This window comes from Gymnoscopelus microlampas (genome assembly GCF_963454915.1).
Source record: "Gymnoscopelus microlampas genome assembly, chromosome: 8".
NCBI classification, from domain to species: domain Eukaryota; kingdom Metazoa; phylum Chordata; class Actinopteri; order Myctophiformes; family Myctophidae; genus Gymnoscopelus; species Gymnoscopelus microlampas.
Genome location: NC_139945.1, coordinates 2556295 through 2579042, shown reverse-complemented (window position 1 = coordinate 2579042; position 22748 = coordinate 2556295). Strand labels below are relative to the sequence as shown.

Genomic DNA, 22748 nt, shown 5'->3' with positions numbered 1-22748 from the left:
GGGGGGTGGGGGGGGGGGGGCTGAGCAGCTCTACTGGAGCAGTGGGTGTCAAGGGCATCCTGGTGGTCCGTGTTGGGGGGGTAGCGGTGTTCCATCCAGTCTTCATCCTCTCCCTGCACTGGACGCTCCAGTGGCTCACACATACATTACGTCTGCTTTGTACTGCAATGTACAGTTAGAGTACAGGGTGTTCTATCTGCTCCCTGTGACGACACAAAGACAACCCAAAAAATAATTAGACTGCAGTCAAATCAAAAACCAGTGGTATAAAGTAACTAAGTACATTTACTCGAGTGCTGTATAACAATTTTGAGGTATTTGTACTTTACTTGAGTATTTCCAATACCTTTACCTTCTACACGACTATACATCTCGGATCCAAAATGTTGTACTTTTTTACTCCACTACAATTATTTGAAAACTTTAGTTATACTAGTTACTTTGTAGATTTTGATTATTATTACAAAACATACATTAACCACTTCAGCCCTATATACATTTCGGCCATTTGAAAATAGTAGATCTACAAGCTCACAACGCGTCGCTTGCTAGCTTGTAGATCTGCTATTTTCAAAAGATGAAAACTTGAAAACTTGAAAAGGGACATTCTGCATAATGAGTACTTTCTACGTTTGGTTCATTTTGATACCAATACTTTTACTTTTGTACTTTTTCTCAATAAAATTTAGAATTCCGGACTTTCACTTGTAACAGAGTATTTCTATATTGCAGTAGTGATACTTTTACTTAAGTCAAACATTTGAGTACTTTTTCCACAACTGCTCAAATCCAATCTTTAGGAACCAACTGTCCACACTGTTATTTGCAAGTGATACTTTTTCCCACCACTGCCTCTGAGCTGTCTTGTCTCTCTCTCTCAGGACAACATAGTGGACTACCTGCCAAGTCTGTAGTCTGTGTGCCAGAAACATGTCCTCATCTTTACAATAACCCATTAAGACCGGGAACGCACCTGTGTCATTTTTACATTTCTTCGGGCTATTCAAAAATAGCAGATCTACAAGCTCATAGCTATGAGCTTGTAGATCTGATATTTCTTTCAAGAAAAAACGTGAAAATGTGTGCAAATCTTTGAATATATATATATTTTTCAAAGCGAGCATTTGTAACTCAAATCTTTGCTTCCGGGGGGATTCTACAAAATGACCCCCATCTCAAAATATGTTGTTCCAGGGAACCCCCAGAAGTTGTAACAGATTTAAAAATGTTCGCTTTAAAAATATATATATATTCAAAGATTTGAACAGATTTTCACTATTTTTCAAAAAATAGCAGATCTACAAGCTCATAGCGCGGCACTCTGTGTCACGCTATGAGCTTGTAGATCTGCTATTTCCGGATTGAATGGGATAAGTGTAATGCATGGTTCCCTTAGCCTGCCATGATGTCACCACATCATAACTCAAGAAGGTTAAATGATGTCATCATGACATCATCACTGGATTATGGTCAGATGAGGCTGTTCTCAGTCCACAGCTACTGGACGTCCATTTAAAACAGTTACTGTAAACTCTATAATACTCTATGTGGTTACAGTGGTTCCCAGACAGTGACCCATATGTTGTTTGGGTAAGTAAAAGGCCTGTGTTTAAAATGCTACTTGAGTAAAAAGTACAACAGTGTTAGCATCAAAATATACTTAAAGGTAGGGTAAGTGATATTTTTTGGTTAAAACAAAAAGTATTTTGTTAAAAGGTTAAAATACTATATTCTGATAGTAATCATTGCTATAGAGTGTTTGTTCAGTAACAGGAGTCTCCCCGTCTCTCCAGCTCTTTAATAAACAGAAAATACATTTTCTGGTAGGTGTCAAAATCTCAGCCAATCAGGAGAAAGTACCCATTTTTAAGCTTCATTTTTATAGTGTTCCAGTTCCAATTTTGCCTGCTCATTTCTTAGTGTCATCACTTCCAATTTCACTTGTTTAATCTATATCCTGATTGAGTTCTCTATCCTGATTGGATAACATTGGAAATTAAACTGTTTTATGTTTTTTATGAAGAGCTGGAGAGTCAAGGAGACTCTTTTTACTGAACAAACACTCTATAGCAATGAGTTCTATCAGAATATAGAGTTATTTAACACTTATTTTAATAAAATCACTTACCCTACCTTTAAAGTATCAAAAGTAAAAGTACCAAAATGTTTGAAAATAGCAGATCTGCAAGCTCACAATGCGTCACTAAAGTGCTTAAAAACATAATAATTTACATCAGCAAAGTAACTAGTAACTAACGTTTTCAAATCATTGTAGTGTAGGTCTCCTGGATCTGTCTGAGGATGAAATGGTCACTGATGCGTTACCGAAGAGCGCCATCTGGTGGAAAAAAAACACTGATAACACCAAAAACACGTCAACGGCAGTGAATGGGTTAATGGGTTTTTGGTAGGTCATTACACATTGTGGTGGCAGCATAGTAGGACCCGCGTTTCCCCACGTTTTGAGCCGAATTTGGTGGGGGAACGATGTTCAGATGATCTCCTTCTGGAGTTATGCCCGTAGGCGTCACCCATAGGTTGGGACTCGTTAGGATTTTAACGGTTTGACCGATTCCTTATCGATTCCCTCTTAACGAGTCCGGTTCCTAACGATTCCGCTTCCCGATTCCTAATATTCTATTTTTTTCTGACATCCATTATTATACTTATAATAGTACATAGTAGACACAAATTCAATCATACAAATGCAGTGTCCACCCCACACACACACACGTGTCGGTGGCGTGGCTGAAGGCAGTTTTGGTCTGCCTTCAGCCCTCCACTTCCGGTGGTGCGCTTATGTTTTCATTCCCACTAACAATATTTCTACACGGAACACTAACACCACTTCTCCCAGAGAACATGGATGGTTTTGGTTATAAGCCCACTTGTTTCTATGATGAAAGAGCAAGTTGAAATGTTACTAACTTTCCGTGGTTTTGTCGGCTTTGAGGACGCTATTGTTAAATGAGTTTGGGTTTGTTTACAGCGGGGAACGAACGGGCACACGCGTAAATCCCGCCCACTACATTTGATTGGGTAAAGCGCAGCCCTGCTTCCTGATATGATAGCACGCCCACTTGTAGCCAATGCGCACGGGTTGTCAACACGGCTACCGACAGATTCAAACGCAAAGCAGAATCTGTTCTTGAGAGATTAGTGTACAGCTAATCTCCGGCACCAGAGCAGAATCTGCAGTAGACAGTTGCCCACCGGCAACTTCGATGATGGAGAAGGCCACTATATTTCCACACGCACTCCAGAGGACTAGATTGCATATACTGTAAATAAACCTCTTATCTCCGTACTTTAACTTTTTCAGAAAAAGAACCGTTCCAGCGGGCACGGTGGCGCAGTCGGAAGTGCTGTCGCCTCACAGCTAGGAGGTCCTGGGTTTGATTCGGGTTACACAATGGGTTACAAAAATCGCGGGATAAAACAATACAAAAACAAAGAACCCTAGTCACCCACTCAGACAGTGGGCTACACCAGTGGTTCTCAAACTTTTTCATGTCAAGAACCCCCAAATTGACACTTATTAGCCCGCGGACCCCCATTTCAAAAGATATGCCAGGGACCCCCATAAGAGAAGATTTTTTTTACGGCTCTAGCAGTGATTCTCAACCATTTTAATTTCAAGGACCCCCATGTTTGACATGCATTAGGGCTACGGACCCCCATTTAATGGCATTTCTATCACTTGGACCGCAATTTATTTGTAAAAATCTACGTCAATTTAACTCTTGAGAGTGTACAAATGGAACCAAATGGACCCGTCAGGGTCCATTTGGTTCCATTTGTACACTTTTGTACACTCTCAGAGTTACAGACCAGTAAGGGTCCATTTGGTGCCTAATCTATCATTTAGCTGGGGACCCCCTGGAACTCCCTCAAGGACCCCTGGGGGTCCCCGGATCCCACTTTGAGAACCAATGGGCTACACTGCAGCGGAGCAGAGAGCTGGTGGCCTTGGTGGAACTTCATGGACACAGGGACAGAAGTAGTGAGTCCCCCCCCCGCCTCCTGGCGGTTGGCCAGCGCTGGCAGCATCTGAGCTCTGTTGTGAACGTATAGCCATGGACGGACGCCAGCTACAACCTCACTGTCTGGAGACGGATGCCAGCTATACAACCTCTCACCGTCTACTGCAGCGGTGGGCAACTTTGATGATGGAGAGGGCCACTATATTTCCACACTCACTCCAGAGGACCACATTGCATATACTGTAAAGAAACCTCTTATCTCCTTATTTTAACTTTTTTTTGTAATTAATGCCCTACTTCGTCATTCTATGTCACACTCTAAAGTAGCAAAAATAGCCGACATGGTAAACCTGCTCATCAGGAGCAATTAGGGGTTCAGCTTGACCAATCATGGAGCCCAAAACCAGAGCTTCGTTCTTCTCTGTGGCTGAACGGCAGCACTGCAGCAGCTCATGGAATCATATGAGGAAGTAAAATGTATAATAAGCAAGAAAGGAAACACAACCGCAATAAGTAGATCCAGGGAGAAAGCGTAGCAAAGTATTGCCGACAAATTAAATGCACAAGTCGTCCAAAAATATAAAAAATGTATATATACAGTCCATAAATATATAATTCTGTTAGGCTTAAAGGTGCAGTGAAATGAAAAATATGTTTTTCACACTTTTAGAGCATATCCGTGGTCATCATATGGGCAAATAGATGCAAAAAAAAAAAGAAAAAAAAAATCATTTTTGTGTATTTTTTACATCTAAAGTCCCTAAAAAGCCAATCTTAATTACTTCCTGTAAAGGAAAACGTGCTGCGTGATGACATAACGCAGCCTTCATGAAAATAAATGAATCTTGATTACATGCACCTGTTTGATTCCCATAGCTGCATGTTCTTCAAACACAGCTGATTTTAATTACAGAGATACTCCGTTTTGAATCTCATTGAAGATGAGTGTATTACTCATTTTAAACTTCATCTGCACACTAAAATATGTATCTGAAAACATTATAGGTTAGAAATAAGCCAGGTAGTAGCAAACGTGCTTCACAGGCCGTCTCTCTCTCACTTGTAAACAAACACTAGCCGTGTTGGCTGAAGTGATTGAGATCCAACGTCCCATAGCCTGAAGGGATGGGACCTTCTGATTGGTTTAGAGTCGTTGAGCCGACGTTTCAGGCTGAACCTTCAAAATAAAATGACCGAAAATGTCACTTCAGTGCGTCTTTAAACATGTAGCCTGGCTCCACCCCCTGAATCCTTTGCTTCACATTCAGGGTCTGGTGACGGTGTCGAAGGCGGGTGTTTCTCGGTTGAAAGTCTGTACGACGAATCGGGATCGGGATAATCCAGTATGAACCAATCGCGTTGGTTCATAGTGGAGTGCCACTTTGGCCACGGCCCCATCTCAGAAATCGGCTGCATTGAGAGGGCTTTCAGACTGAATAATGGAGTGAAACGAAATGAAAATTCAGGCTGAGTGTCAAACATGAGGAGTTTAAGTGAATATCACCTACTAATCTACAATGCTATTAAATGCGCCATGCATGCAATGTTGAGATTACATGGAATCCATCTATTTATATCTGCAGTGCCGTCCATGGGGGTAACGGCCGCGGCCATTACCGGGGGTCCCCCGTTACCCGCAGCGGTAACGGAGTGGTCCCCGTTGCGGTGACGGGGTTGCCATTACCCGCGGCAGTAACGTGGGTCCGGCCGCCAAAAGGTATAGCCTACATGGCGGCGAGGGTGGTGGGGAGGGGGAAGAGGTTAAAGCTGCTAAAGCACAAGCAAGGGATTGTGTTAGAGTACAGAGCTAAACATGAGAGCTGCCTACAGAAAAATATCACCAGGGAAGATAACGTGTGTGTGTGTGTGTGTGTGTGTGTGTGTGTGTGTGTGTGTGTGTGTGTGTGTGTGTAGGGGGGGGGGTGTACAGGAAGATTACTGGGTACAGCACTGCAGTGACAGGGACTAAGGAGTGAACACATGGTTATTAGTGTTTTGAGAAGTTGAAGCTGAGACATCACAGTCCTCCTGCGTGGTGTGAGGAGGAAGGAGGCTGCTGCTAACATACAGTATACAACTATACTTCTATAGCCCAAAGCTGATGGGAGCGCAGCTGTCAGCACTCGCTAATCAGAGCACACAGCTGTCATCACTTCAAGCTGATTGATAAGGTGATTTTTTTTTATGTTGAAAAGGACTTTCCTAAAGACCCCTACACCAGGGTTTCTCAAAGTAGTCCAGGGGCCAAGGCAGATTTTGGTACCACCTAAGGTGGCTGTACATTTTTGGTATTTTTGTATTCCTACATGTCTCTAGTTTATATTTTGGTATGATACATCTTCCAATTCAGTAGCTTAATGACAGTAATCACTCTAAACCGGCTAATGTATCCGGTAGGAGACACAAAGTAGAATCTTTGTGTCTCCTACCGGAAATACACCCGGGCATCAAATTATTGCGACAAAAAACAAAATATATCCATGTATTCAAGGCTTCATGGGGTGTGCAATTGACAGAAAATAATCATTTTTTGGGTGAACTCCTCCTTTAAGTTTCCCAGGGGGACTCTCGACCCATTCAGCTATGACCACCCTAGACCGAAGGAGGGTCAACTTTTACAAGCTTATGGAAAGCAGTCTTTTTGCAAACACCAAAAATCTGAGAAGTTGTCAATGCACACCCCATGAAGCCTTGAATACATGGATATATTTTGTTTTTTGTCGCAATAATTTGATGCCCGGGTGTATTTCCGGTAGGAGACACAAAGATTCTACTTTGTGTCTCCTACCGGATATATTAGCCGGTAGGTAGTGATAACTGCCATTAAGCTACTGAATTGGAAAATGTATCATACCAAAATATAAACTAGAGACATGTAGGAATACAAAAATACAAAAACTTTACGGCCACCTCAGGTGGTACCAATTTGTGAAAATATCAGTGTTGGCCCCTGGACTAAAGTGGGTGCCGTGGCACCCTAGGGTGCCGTGACACCTGTCCAGGGGTGCCTCAGAATGTTTTGATAATATTTGGAATTGATCCATATCACTTTTGGACCCACTCCAAATCTCTTTGTCAAAAATAGCCGATCTTCAAGCTCCACAACGCATCGCAACGCGATGTAGATCTGCAATTTCTGATGAATGTTCCACCCAGAGTGGTTAAACGTCAAGTATAGAATTATTTTCAACCTGCCCTAATGGAAATTGATATTCTCTCAACTTTTCCTCATGACACGCTGTATCTTAGGCAGAAATATTTACATTTTTAAGTACCGTAATATGACGTTCGGCGAGGTGTTGATCACAGAAACACCCCGATAAAGTGCAGTCGGCGAGGTGTTCCCGACAACTTTTAGAATTCAAACTTGTTGGATATTTGGGGCTATCGGCCCCGATCTAGAGCCACGCTACAGCCAATGAGAGTCACATTACAGCCACGCACCGTGGCTAGTCCTCCCGCATAGAACCTATTACCGTCCAGACAGTCCAGTCTTGTATTAAAGGGATATTTCACATTCAAAAAAACTTCGGGTCATTTTATCATCTACTCAGGCTTTTGTGAGCCCCCCAGACAGTTTTTAAGTTGCTTGATTCAGTATTTAGATATTTGATATTCATTTTATCAGACACGCCCCCTTCCTATACAAACCCATTATAACTTCAAACTCCATTTTTAACATGTTAGATTCATCAAAAACACCCGTCCTTGGTTCTGGTGACTCACGGCCCCCTCCTAATACGCGAGGGGGCCGTGTTTTTTTTATAACTTTTTTCATCTATTTTTAATATCTTTTTTGGAAAATGAAAACAATTAAATACAATAAAAAATATATATAAAATCAATGAAAAAAGTAATCAAAAAAACACGGCCCCCTCGCGTATTAGGAGGGCAGGGTGAGTCACCAGAACCAAGGACGGGTGTTTTTGATGAATCTAACATGTTAAAAATGGAGTTTGAAGTTATAATGGGTTGAGCAACTTAAAAACGGTCTGGGTGGCTCACAAAAGCCTGAGTAGACGATAAAATGACCCACAGTTTTTTTGAAAGTGAAATATCCCTTTAAGTTAAACATGATAAAACAGATTGATAGACAGATGAAGTTGAAGGGTAAATTCAATAGGTTCAAATCATGTATACTTTACATTATTGTCACAATGGTGAATTTTTACATGAGGATTAATTGTAATTGTCGGTGTTACAAAAGGTGCATTTAATTGCGACAGTCCTAACTCTATCTGTATTATACTCTGTGTATATATCAGCTTTTCTATTTAACCCGTTTTCTCTTTTCCGTTGACCACACTGTCTGTCCTCTGTCTCTTCTCACAGAATACTACAAAATAAGAGCGCACACATAAAAAGGATTTCACCCCCATAGAAACTGTGACGTGACAAATAACACTGATTGTACACTAATGTGTGTCTAATGAGTCTTTAGCAGTGATACTGATGATAACTGGCAGAGAAGTGTCTTGGCAGAGGTTGATGCTCTTTGGCAGCTTGGCTTTGACACAAAGGGGACTTTAACCCAGCCAATCTACAAGCTCAGCGACGCGTTGTGAGCTTGTAGATCTGCTATTTTCAAATAGCGTATGTGTAAAATAGGACTAAATGCGTGTTTCATAATGCAATAATGTATATCTGCAAAGTATCTAGTTGTTCTAGTAACTAAAAGTTTTCAAATAATTGTAGTGGAGTAAAAGTACAATATTGGCCTCTGAGATGTAGTGGAGTAGAAGTAAAAGTATAGACAATTGGAAATGCTCCAGTAAAGTAAAAGTACCTCAAAATGGTACTCAAGTACAGTACTTGAGTAAATGTACTTAAGTTACTTTACACATCTGGGTTTCACTTTGGTTAACTGTGATTTAACCTCTGCATGAGAAAGCCGTTTCCAAGGCAGCTGAAGACGAGGTGTGAATTATAACTTAATAACAGCCAAGTGTGAATGATTCAAAGTAGGAGGAGGTTCTGGTAAAAAAAAAAAAAAAAACGGGGACGGAACATGAATTAGAACAGGAACATGACAGAATGAGGCCTGCTGGGTAAGCAGTGCTCCGTTAGCACTAGCGTTAAATTAGCACGGTGTTTTAGGACAGTTTGGTGACTCTAAGTAGATGCTATGGAAACGTGTTAACCCATTAAGACCGGGAACGCATCTGTGTGTCATTTTGAGATTTATTTGGCTATATAAAAATAGCAGATATACAAGCTCATTGCGCGGCACCGAGTGCCGCGCAATGAGCTTGTAGATCTGCTTTTTTTTTTCGTGAAAATGTGTGCAAATCTAGTTTGAATATATGTTTTTTAAAGCTCAAGTTTTTAACTCAAATCTTTGCTTCTGGGGATTTTACAAATGTCTTCTAAATCCTACATTTTCTTTTCCTAACGTTTTTTTTTTTACTTATGTTCCTATATTATTAATGGTTCGCAAACTTTTTTCATGTCAAGGACCCCCAAAATAACATGTATTTGTCCGCGGACCCCCTCCCATCTAAAAATATTTTGTTCCAGGGACCCCCAAAAGCAAAGGTTTGAGTTAAAAATGTATATAAAAGATTTGCACACATTTTCACGATTTAAAAAAAAAAAAATATAGCAGATCTACAAGCTCATAGCGCGGCACTCGGTGCCGCGCTATGAGCTTGTAGATCTGCTATTTTTGAATAGCAAAAGACATCTTAAAATGACACACATGCGTTCCCTTCCCGGCCTTAACGCGTTAAACAGGGAGATGTCATGATACAGATTGGACTTTTTATACTTTTTAATCACTTAAAAACACAATATGCTTTAGTTGACCGGAGTCTCTCCTCAACGGGCGGGCAGCAGTGGTGGAAAAAATACTCACATTTTCTACTTAAGTAAAAGTATCAATACAGCAATATAACCATACTCTGTTACAAGTAAAAGGCCTGTGTTCAAAATGTTACTCGAGTAAAACTACGCAAGTATTGGCATCAAAACATACTTAAAGTAACAAAAGTAAAAGCACTCATTATGCAGAATGTCCCATTTCACAAGTTCAATATGCATTTTTTTTAAAAATAGCTGATCTACAAGCTCACAATGTGCACAACTTTGCGACGCGTTGTGAGCTTGTAGATCGGCTATTTTCAAAATAGCCAAAGTACAGTATGATATAGGCTTGAAGTGGTTAATGTGTCTTTTGTACTAATATTCAAAATCTTCAAAGTAACTCGACACTAAAGTTTTCAAATAATTGTAGTGGAGTAAAAGTTCAATATTTGACTCTGAGATGTATTGGAGTAGAAGTAAAAGTACTGAAAATTGGAAATACTCCAGTAAAGTAAAAAGCCTTCAAAATTGTACTTAAGTACAGTATTTGAGTACAGCACTTGAGGCAGCATGTTTTCCCGGACAGCCAACCTGATTTTGATAAAGTGAGGAAAGGGCCTTTACTTATTAGGCCTTTAACTTCCCTGAGGAACATACTGTAGTGTAGGATATTGATGAAACTCCTCCATCCTCTGCGGTCTTGTGCTCTCCGCTCCCATAGCGTGAATACACTGAAGAGTTCCTCTATGACTTTGGGTAAAAAGCAGAGGACAAGCGATATCTCTGCATGATAGAGTAGATCATATTATTTAGTTAACTTTACAAACAGGAACAGATTGCATCTGTGATAAAGAACCGCAGCGCTAATGTAACGAGGTGTAATTATCAGTTGGGTGCATGCAGCCCATCTGCAAACACGCATGTGACGTTAATTATAATATGGCCGATACATGTATTAAAGGATTAAGTTCACCCAAAAAATGACTTATTTTCTATCAATCGCACACCCCATGAAGCCTTGAATTCATGGATTATTTTTAGTTTTTGTCGCATTCTTAGGCCAATAATTTGATGACCGGGTGTATTTCCGGTAGGAGACACAAATAATCTACTTTGTGTCTCCTACCGGATACATTAGCCGGTAGGAGACGGGAATCAAATTATTGGTTTAGGAATGCAAAAATGCATGAATTCAAGGCTTCATGGGGTGTAATTGACAGAAAATAAGTAATTTTTTGGGTGAACTAATCCTTTAGTGTAAAATATAATTCATATAATATATAAAATATCATCGTGTCTGCCATGGTGGACGGCCCAATCATTGCCTAGCGGAAACCCTGGCATACAACAAATAATCATGTCTCCACAAAAGCAGGTAGCTGAGTATATCAGTTCATATCGTGACATTTATTTGTGCACAATTATAGTACAATGGATTAGAAAATAAATTGCACGTCTTACAACAACGGTCAAGATTGATCACACGTTGCATAACAAAAGGGTAGGGTCCGAGTTCTGCTACCCTTCTATAAATGTGAAGTCAACACACCCAAAACAACACTAATCACTAATACAATCTACACATAAATACAGCAGGTGACTTATACAGTGCATTGCTAAAGCCAAACATCATGAAAACAGCTTATTCAACATACATACTACAGTATATAAACTATAAAGATGTCCAAGGCAACGTGGTGATCCTGTATAAAAATAGATGACACTCCCATTATACGCTTTTAAATGTGTCGCATCAAACGTGAAACTAAATCTATAGCTGCTTCAGCAGCAGTTAAATAACTTAATGAAAAGGAAAAGAAAAACGTCTATAGGCTGACGCACAAAGGACACATCAACGCATGGGGAATGCTTTTCACATCGACATTCTAAAGTGACAGCTTTACAGAGAGACATGGAAGCATCAAGTGTGCCGTAGTGTTGTTTTCTAGCTCTCCACCATTACCTGGTTCAAGGCTGCAGGTGTGAAGACTGGGGGCGTATTTAGTTGCTGTCGGGCAGAAAGCTTCATAAATCTCCATATTTCAACTTTTTGAAAGTTTTGAAATTTTGTTTTTTTTTCAAGATTTTTTTCAAAAAATAGCCCAAAGAAATCTTAAAATGAGACGCAGATGCTACTTGTGTATGACAGTGCGTCATACACAAGTAGCAACAATTGCAGATCTACGCGTCGGCATTGTGAGCTTGTAGATCGGTTATATCTGCTATACTGTTTTTTGTTTACGTGGTTAAAGGGCAAGACCACTTTAGTAGAGGTTTGGGTTGTGTGGTTATCTTGCCATGATGTAACTACAGTCCAAAGGTGGACAAGAAATCAAACATAATTGCTCCATTGATTAGAAATGGATGATTCTAAATATGCTCCTCATTGACTTACATTGTACGGTAAAAGAGCTCTCAAAGTCACTCTTTTAGCACATAAACGAACACAAACAAAGCTGATTCAGACAATATAGAACATCACCAAACCCACTACTGATTTTACTATTTGAGGATTCGGATCCGTATTTGGATCCGCGGATCCTGTCCGGGTTTTCCTCTAAATAAAAATCGCAAAATCAACAGTTATTTTATTAAAAAAACAAACAGTACTGGGTTTGGTGATGTTCCAATATTGTCTGAATCAACTTTACGTGCTAAAAGAGTGACTTTGAGAGCTGTTTCACCGTACAATGTAAGTCAATGAGGAGCATAATTAGAATGATCAATTATTTTAGATTTCTTATCCACCTTTGGAGTTGCATCATGGAAAGATAACCACACAACCCATACCTCTACCAGAGCGGTCTTGCCCTTAATGTCTGTCGGTCGGTTTTATGAATAATGTAACCAATGAAAAATACTAACAAGAGTGACTAAATAATAACTACATTGTACCCATTGGAACACAGGTTCTTTTCCCCCCACCTTTCCATAAAAAATAACCGCTTTTGGACTTAGGAGGTTTCTGCCTGACAGAGGTGATTTTAAGGTGTTGAAAGCTGCTTACCAGAACACAGCCTCTCACAGCACTGAGGCACTGAGAGTGGAAGCCCTTGGATGTGCTTTATATCAACCATTCACTTACAGCCAGTCCACTGGTTCTCAACATATGGGTCAGTACCCCAGAGGGGTCCCAACATGATGTTTTGTTGATGTTGTTTTTATTTTGGGTGGGAGGGGCATATGACAGTGAAGTGACAATTTAAGGCAGGGGTCTTCAACGTTTTCAGCCCAAGGACCCCCTAGCTGAGAGAGAGATGAAGCAGGGACCCCCTCTATATTGAACAAAATTGTGTTTTAGATTCAACTTTTTTTGTTTAGGTTTACTGTTCTTTTTCCCCCTCGACACCTATACCTCTTTGCCAAAAATAGCCGATCTACAAGCTCACAACGGCTCGCAGCGCGAGGTGTTGTGAGCTTGTAGATCGGCTATTGTTGGCTAAAGTTCTCCTCATAAAAGGGATGCTAGGGTTCAAGTGGTTAAGTTAAAAAAAAGAAAAAAATCACACAAAGATTTGGCGGACCCCCTGTAGTAACTCTGAGGACCCCCTAGGGGTCCCGGACCCCCTGTTGAAGACCCCTGATTTAAGGACTATTATGACCATGTTAATCCCCAAACGTCCATTGCTGCACCAAAAGTCATCGACAAACTATACTATAGTAAATGGTCAACTGATATAAGAAAGAGGCAAATACTGTGAAACTAGACCATCTACAGGCTTATACTTCGGCTATTTTCACAATGTGTATCTGTGGAACCGAGTCAAACTAAATGGAACGCCTCAACTCCTACACTTGTCAGGGTGGGGGGGTCCCAGGTTCAAATATGATTAACTCTCTCAGTGCCACGCCCCGAGATATCCCGAGTTTTTCCCGAGTACCCTCGCTGCCAGAACGAGAAATCCCGAGTTTTTACTTTTTACTGTGGTCGCGCTATTCTGTTTATTTCTCATGATCACTTTCACTTCCTGTCTCCTTCAGACTCATTGGGTTCCGGTTTCATGACGCAGATTCCGTTTCCGGTTCTCATTTTTTTCCCGCGGTCATTTTCGGCCAGAATAGGGAAAGTCACGGTTTTTCACACGGTATAAAAAACGAACAGAGATGTCTACTGCTACTCTCTTTGGTCTGGGTGACGATCAGTCATCGTAGTTGCGTATCACATCGTATTTTAACCCGATCAGAGATTGTCCAAAGCGGAAATCTGGTTTATGACCGGATGTCACGTGAGCCTGTTTGGGAGGGGGGCGAGCGAGTCAACGAGGTGATAAATGTGTCGATGTCCTGCTCTCTACTGGTAGAACTGTCGTATGAGTTTAAAACTGCATATAGACAAGCTATTTGAAAATTAAATTACAAAATAACAACAACAAAAAACGAAAATTGCTGGCACTGGGGGAGTACTTTATGAAAATACTCTGGCACTGAAAGAGTTAATATGATTATTGTGAGGGGTCAACTCAAGGACTGAAAAGGTTGAGAACCACTGATAAAGTCCACCGGCATAATAGTAAAATGCTCTGTTATTCCATTGTTTTTGCATTGCAAGGTAAAATGAACACAGAGAGTTTTATGATGTTTATGATTCTCTCACCGTTGTCTCGATCGGCTCTTTCTGACCACAAAGGGTTAACCCGTCCCGGAACCTTCCATATACAACCTGAAACTATCCAGAACCCTCGAACCCGTGTTTATGTGTTGTTATAACCACACCCACCCCCTGAATGTGAAGGTACCACGCCATCAAACTGGAAACGCGTGAAACAAAATAAAGAAAAAATGGCCGATCTACACACTGTCAATCGGCTATTTACTAAACCAGGGGTCTTCAACGTTTTCAGGCCAAGGACCCCCTAGCCGAGAGAAAGATGAGGCAGGGACCCCCTCCTCTATATTGTAAGAAATTGTGTTTCAGATTCAACTTGTTTTTGTTTACGTGGTCCGCCCCTTTTTTCCCTCTACACCTATACCTCTTTGCCAAAAAAACAGCAGATCTACAAGCTCACAACGCCTCGCAGCGCGAGGCGTTGTGAGCTTGTAGATCTGCTGTTTTTGGCTAAAGTTCTCCTCAGAAAAGGGATGCTAGGGTTCAAGTGGTTACGGTAAAAAAATAAAATATATCACACAAAGATTTGGCGGACCCCCTGTAGTAACTCTGAGGAACCCCTAGGGGTCCCGGACCCCCTGTTGAAGACCCCTGTTCTAAACCTTTTTGAAAGTATAAGTTCTTGGTTCTGCGTCTAACGAAACGGAGTGGTAGCATATGGACAAGAGACATGTTAAGCCATAATGAAGTATTCACTAAAAACGTATACAAGCATTCCAGCATATGTTGTTGTACTTGGTGATTGAAAGTGATTCTGCTTCAGCTGAGGTTGGATGACCAAAAAAACCTGGACACAACTCAATGTAAACAGGATTATCCCATTCAATCCGGCAACGCAATCTGCGTCACTTTAGATGTCTTTGGCTATTCAAAAATAGCAGATCTACAAGCTCATAGCGCGGCACTCGAGCTTGTAGATCTGCTATTTGTTTTGAAAAATCGTGAAAATGTGTGCAAATCTTTGAATATATATATATATTTTTTTAAAGCAAACATTTGTAACTCAAATCTTTGCTTCTGGGGCATTCTACAAATGTCTTCTAAATCCTAACAGTTTTTTTGAAAAAATAATATGTTGCTATAGTATCAGTGGTTCTCAAACTTTTTTCATGTCAAGGACCCCCCAAATGATATGTATTTGGCCATGGACCCCCATGTCAAATATAGTGTATATATGATTTAAAATATATATATATATATATTATTCAAAGACTTGCACACGATTTTTCAAAAATAGCAGATCTACAAGCTCATGAGCTTGTAGATCTGCTATTTTTTCCAATAGCCAAATAAATCAAACCATGCCACAGATGCTTTCCCCGGGGCTTAATGGGTTAATTCATTGTAATTAATTCCAAGTGCGGTTTCACCTTCCGGAAAATACGATTTTGGACACCATCAGCTTGTCCGTTTTGACTCCGCCTCAGTGCTGCTCAAAATCGACCCCCAAATTAAAATGTATTTGGCTGCGGACCCCAACAGAAAGATGTTTCGTGCCAGGGACCCCCCCCCCCCCCCCCATATACAACATTTATGTTGTTAAGATGGTCCAAAAATATTGAAAATGTCACCCCAAGATTTTGTTTGAAAACAGCCGATCTAACAAGCTTCTTCTTTTGAGCCGAGCTTGAAGATCGGCTATTTTCAAACAGCCGGTGCATACAGGTGGTTAAACTGATTTAGATTTCGATAGGGACCCCCTGGAACCCCCCTGAAGGACCCCTGGGTGTCTGAAAACCCCCAGTTTCAGAACCAGCATCATAGTGACCTTAACCCATTAACACCTGGAACGCAATCTGTGGACAGCAATTGTTTTCAAGCGAACATTTTAACTCAAATCTTTGCTTCTGGGGGGTCCCTGGAACAAAACATTTTGAGATGGGGGTCTGCGGCCAAATACATATCATTTTGGGGGTCCTTGACATGAAAAAGTTTGAGCACCACTGATATAGAAACATACGTTTTTTTTTTTAGAATACTGTTGAGATTTAGAAGACATTTGTAGAATCGGCTTCAGGTCGTAATGGGTTAAGAGTGATAATAGTGACTGCAGCATTGGGTGAATGGGGGGGGTCGGTGGGGGGGTGAGTGGGGGGGGGGGGGGGTGCACCAGTTTAAATTCCAGACAGTTCTTTGCCTCCCCCACAGTGCAGCAGCGCTGGTGGGTGTGTTACCTCTCCCAGACACCAGGGGGGGCTCTAGCAGTGGGACTCTGCCACGTCCTCCTCCATGGTGGGAGGCCTCTGTTTGAGGCTGTACAGCTCCTCCTCGTAGTCAGAGTCCTGGAGGGTGAGACAGCATGTCAGTCAGACAGGCTGTGCAAAGACACTCGCATATACAGACAGACAGGCAGACAGACAGATGCCCTCTCACATGAATAACGAATAAACAAGCTGGCACAGACAGACAGTTGGGCACACGCACACACACACACACACACACACACACACACACACACACACACACACACACACACACACACACACACACACACACACACACACACACACACACACACACGCGCACAATAATCTATATTTCATAAACACTGTCAAGTCAATACGGTCAGACAGACGGCATATAAAATTAATTATGTGAAACGGATCTGGCAGACATGTTTCAATACGTTATTCATGCGTTGAGAGAGTGCACAGGAATCACAATCATCTCTATTGTCAGCTCACATCTTTACTGCTTTAAAACAATGGGTGAAATGTGTTTGTTTTGCAACAAGCTCCATCGTTGTTGTTGCTTCCAGAGAGAGAGAGAGAGAGAGAAAGGAAGGAACACAGTTTACAGTTCAGGCATTTAGCAGACGCTCTTAATCCAGAGCGATTTACAGTAAGCAAGGACACAAGATAATACATCATAATGTTAACAATATGACAATATGGGATTTTGCCTGTCAATCATCGCCTCTGCTCCGCCCCCCCCCCAAAGGAAAGGATAGGGGAGGGGAGGGGCGAGGAGGAGAGTGGGCGGGAGTAATCGACAGTGACCTCACTGTCGAAGGGCCAAGCTCAGATTACTTTTCAGCCTAATTATTCAGAAAACCGCCAGTACTTTTGGACTTTTACTGAAGTAAATTTTGAATTCTGGACTTTCACTTGTCATTTTTATATTGCTGGTACTTTTACTTAAGTAAAACATTTGAGTACTTTTTCCACCACTGCACATATTAGCACATTCCAGATTATAGATTTAGCTAAAATGGCCATTCACTTTGAGTAACGTCATTTGCTATTCCATAATAATGATGTCATCAAGGAATGACATCACACCATCGTCATCACATTCAACATAATTGTCCTTTTTAAATGTTGTTATTGTATTTCCCAACACAACACCATTCAGCAACTGTTACCAACACATTGCCTTGCCTTCCAAACCTCTTCTGTAAATTAGTTGCACTGATTCACAGTGGTGCTGGTGTGTGAAATGTTTAATATCGTTTATTACACGGCTTGGTTGAATGCTCGATTCTGATTGGTCAGGCATCGGTCATTATTTCTCGATAATGACCGCTGAGCTCAATAACGGACCGCTGTGTAATCAGAGACTCAGAACACCTGCTCATATCAACCTCCGCTGCTTTGTTTTATGCTTTATCCAACATGACAGCCATGTAAACAAACAACCAATGTCATTTACAACTAAACGTTGCTCTCAAGAATGTTTTTGAAAACATTTGAAGTGAGAAATAGACGATGCAATGCCCGAAAAGTGATTCTATTTGATCCACTACACTTCCTTATTTATCGTGGCTACGGGGGAAATACCAAAACGCTCGCCCCAAAACACAGTCGCCCCGGGGCAAATCCGGCGGTATTACAGGCAAATCGGCAGTATATAGAATGGGGGGCGAGTGTGTTTTGGGGCGAGTTTTTTTCTATTTTGTCATTTGTTTTCCGAGGCAAACTCCGCCCAGCCCAATAGGCTACTTATGGAATACTTTCATTGCCGTAAGCAAGGAAATACTTCGTTTTGTTGTTACTTTTGGGTAAATTTATTTATGTATTTATTAAGTAGCCGTGTAATAAGCCCTTCAGGGCGATTAACCACCTCGGCTGCGCCTCGGTGGTTAATCGCCCTGTCGGGCTTTAAATTTCAATAATGACTGCCTCCCCATGCATTATCCCTTGCATATCGTCCCATGCCTAGTTACGGCTGCCCAGCCGTGGGATGGCCCCGCAAGCTATGGGAATGAATGATCAAAGTGCGCATGTGTCGACCGGGTATGGACTATAGTCACATGTAACAGAGGAGATAATGAACTGTACCGTACCATCAGATATATGTCACAGCACGACATCTTCTTCTCCTTGCCTCTCATGGACTTGACCGCATACTCCTCCCTGGTGAACAACACACACACACAGAGAGAAGAGGACACTGCATTTAACAAGGGATCAAAGGGGTCAGAACTTACTACAGGGGTGATGCAACTTTGATGATGCAGAGGGCCACTATATTTCCACACTCACTCCAGAGGGACACATTGCATATACTGTACTGTTGGACAGACATCTCTTATCTCCGTATTTTAACTATTTCGTAAATTTGAGTGATATTATGGTAATGTTATTTCCATTCAAAGTAGTATTTTGATAGTTTTATTATGTTTTCATATATATAATTTTTTTTTTTTTTTTTTCATTTCCCCCCCACTTTTTTCATTTTTGGGAAGATTCTTCCGCGTACCACCAGGGGGGGGCTCAAGTACCACCGGTGGTACGCGTACCACAGGTTGAGAACCACTGGGTTAACCCATTAAGACCTGGAACGCATCTATGTCACTTTTTCATTTGAGCTAAAAAATAATTATTTTACACTTTGTATATTCAAAAATAGCAGATCTACAAGCTCATAGCATGGCACCGAGTGCCGCGCTATGAGCTTGTAGATCTGCTATTTTTGAAAAATCGTGAAAATGTGTGCAAATCTTTGAATATATATATTTTTAAAGCGAACATTTTTAACTCAAATCTTTGCTTCTGGGGGGTCCCTGGAACAACATATTTTGAGATGGGGGTCGGCGGCCAAATACATATAATTATGGGGGTCCTTGACATGAAAGAGTTTGAGCACCACTGATATAGAAACATACGTTTTTTTCAGAAAACTGTTGGGATTTAGAAGACATTTGTAGAATCGGCTTCAGGTCTTAATGGGGCAAAGCTTTATAGACCAACAGTAGTATTTTGATATGGATTATTTGACACACAGGGAGCCAGTGTAAGGATTTAACACATTTAGAACGGGAAAGAATCTGTGTGATTTTTACATTTTCTTTGACTATTTTAGGGGAAAAAAAAATGTGTGCAAATCTTTTGAATATATATATATTGTCTTGAAGCAAACATTTTAACTCAAATCTTTGCTTCTGAGGGATTCTACAAATGTCTTCTAAATCCTAACAGTTTGTTTTGAAAAATGTTTCTATATCAGTGGTTCTCAAACTTTTTCATGAGAAGGACTCCCAAAATGATATGTATTTGGCCGCGGCCCACCATCTCAAAATATGTTGTTCCAGGGCCCCCCCCAGAAGCAAAGATTTGAGTCACAAAAATGTACCCTTTAAAAAATACATATATATTCAAATATTTGCACAAATATTCACGATTTAAACAAAATAGCAGATCTACATGCTCATTGTGCGGCACTCTGTGCCGCACAATGAGCATGTAGATCTGCTCTTTTTGAATGAACCCAAATAAATCTAAAAATGACGCAGATGCGTTCCCGGTCTTAATGGGTTATGAACTGCAGTGATATTAAGCACTTTCTTGGTATTATATATTAGTAAGGAGTCAACTGCAGTGGTCTGATTGATTTTTTGCTCAGAGGCCTATAAAGACACTGCTACAATAGTAAATTCTACTGAAAATGGATATCGTTTTTAAATGGATATCGTTTTTGTAAATCCTGTTGAGACATAAGTCCTTTAGTCCGTGATGTATATACAATGAGTCCGTTAAAATTCAGGTCTGAATCTATGACTACACCAAGGTTTTTGGCTTGGCTTGTACGTAGAGTACAGAGAAACTCTACTTACCGTACTTAACTTACATTAAGACAGGGAACGCATCTGTGTGCCATGTTTACATTTCTTTGGCTATTAAAAAAAATAGCATATCTACAACCTTGAAAACTCTTCAAAATTAGTGCAAATCTTTGAATGTATATAGTTTTAAAGCAAACATTTTCTAACTCAAATCTTTGCTTCTGGGGGATTCTATAAATCCTAACAGTTTGTTTTGGAAAACAACGTATGTTGCTATAATATCAGTGGTTCTCAAACTTTTGAGTTACAAATATTTGCATTAAAAAAAAAGATATATATATAGTTCAGATATGCACACATTTTCACAATAAAAAAACAGCAGATCTACAAGCTCATAGCCTGAACAGTAACGGTTTCGTACATACAAGGCTTCCACCCAGAGACTCATGTCAGGGACCCCCAAAATGTATTTGGCCCGCGGACCCCCATCTGAAAATATGTTGTGCCAGGGACCCCCTAGAAGAGATTTTTCTTTGTTTTGTTTTAATGGTAAAAAAATAGCAGATGTACAAGCTCGCAGTGAGGCACGAAGTGACACGCTGCGAGCTTGTAGATCTGCTATTTGTGAATAGCCAACGTATGGATAAAGTGTTTAAAATGGTTGTGATGCTGTATCAAGACCTTCTGCTGGGGACCCCCTGGAACCCCCCCCACCCCCCCCACCCCCCCCACCCCCCTTCCAAGGACCCCTGGGGGTCCCCGGACCCCACTTTGACAACCACTGTTCTGTAGAGATCAAAGCCTTAACTCAGCCTTCAACCTTGTTTAAGACACCTCTCACCTCTGTATACACACAGCTACACCCATTAAGGACCCCCTCCTCCTCCCCAGGGACCCCCTCCTCCCCAGGGACCCCCTCCTCCCCAGCAGTGGTGTAAACTGTAAAGTAGTTAAGTACATTTACTCAAGTACTGTGCTTAAGTACAATTTTGAGGTATTTTTACCTTACTGGATTATTTCCAATTGTCAATACTTTTACTTCTACTCCACTACATCTCAAGAGGCAAATATTGTACTTTTACTCCACTACAATTATTTGAAAACTTTAGTTACTAGTTACTTTGCATATATACAATATTACATCATAAAACATACATTAACCACTTTAACCCTATTTTATACATAGGCTATTTGAAAATAGCCGATCTACAAGCTCACAACGCGTCGCATCGCGACGCGTTGTGAGCTTGTAGATCTGCTATTTATTATCTACAATATCTACAATATTATCTATTATAGATCCGCTATTTTCAAACGTTTTAGTACTTTTTCTTTTGGTACTTTAAGTACATTTTGATACCAATACTTTTGTACTTTTAAGTCCATTATGAATTCTGGACTTTTACTTGTAACAAGAGTATTTCTACATTGCAGTATTAATACTTTTACTTAAGTAAAACATTTGAGTACTTTTTCATCCTCCCCAGGGACCACTGATTGGTCAGATAAATCTACCCGGCGACTCACTCACCCCTCAGTGACCTCTATGGGTGACCTGTAGGCTTTGGATTGGCCGCCGCGGCGTGGTGACGAGCAGAGCATCCGACCAATCAGACCCAACGTGATGAGACCAGAGGGGAGGAGCACGAACGCCAGGAGCACCGCCACGTCACTGAACCTTATGGAGGCAGCTAGACAGGTTACAGAGAGACAGACAGGTTACAGAGAGACAGACAGGTTACAGAGAGACAGGCAGGTTACAGAGAGAGACAGACAGGTTACAGAGAGACAGACAGGTTACAGAGAGACAGACAGGTTACAGAGAGAGACAGACAGGTTACAGAGAGACAGACAGGTTACAGAGAGACAGACAGGTTACAGAGAGACAAACAGGTTACAGAGAGAGACAGACAGGTTACAGAGAGACAGACAGGTTACAGAGAGACAAACAGGTTACAGAGAGACAGACAGGTTAGAGAGAGACAGACAGGTTAGAGAGAGACAGACAGGTTACAGAGAGACAGACAGGTTACAGAGAGACAAACAGGTTACATAGAGACAGACAGGTTACAGAGAGACAGACAGGTTAGAGGCCACGTCACTGAACCTTATGGAGGCAGCTAGACAGGTTACAGAGAGACAGACAGGTTACAGAGAGACAAACAGGTTACAGAGAGACAGACAGGTTAGAGAGAGACAGACAGGTTAGAGAGAGACAGACAGGTTACAGAGAGACAGACAGGTTACAGAGAGACAAACAGGTTACAGAGAGACAGACAGGTTACAGAGAGACGGACAGGTTACAGAGAGACAGACAGGTTACAGAGAGACAAACAGGTCACATAGAGACAGA

General features: G+C 41.1%; 1 protein-coding gene across 1 annotated transcript in view; it reads right to left on the bottom strand.

Annotated features, from left to right (window-relative positions):
• Positions 1–16442: 16442 nt before the first annotated feature.
• mpzl3 (myelin protein zero-like 3) overlaps positions 16443–22748 on the bottom strand; it is a 46148-nt gene continuing 39842 nt past the window's right edge. The window contains exons 4-6 of the mRNA XM_084065197.1: positions 21927–22086; positions 18677–18746; positions 16443–16673 (exon numbers count right to left, since the gene is read on the bottom strand). Of these exons, the coding sequence (XP_083921323.1) occupies positions 16590–16673; positions 18677–18746; positions 21927–22086 (314 nt within the window). The 3' untranslated portion in view covers positions 16443–16589. The remainder of the gene's footprint in view (positions 16674–18676; positions 18747–21926; positions 22087–22748) is intronic.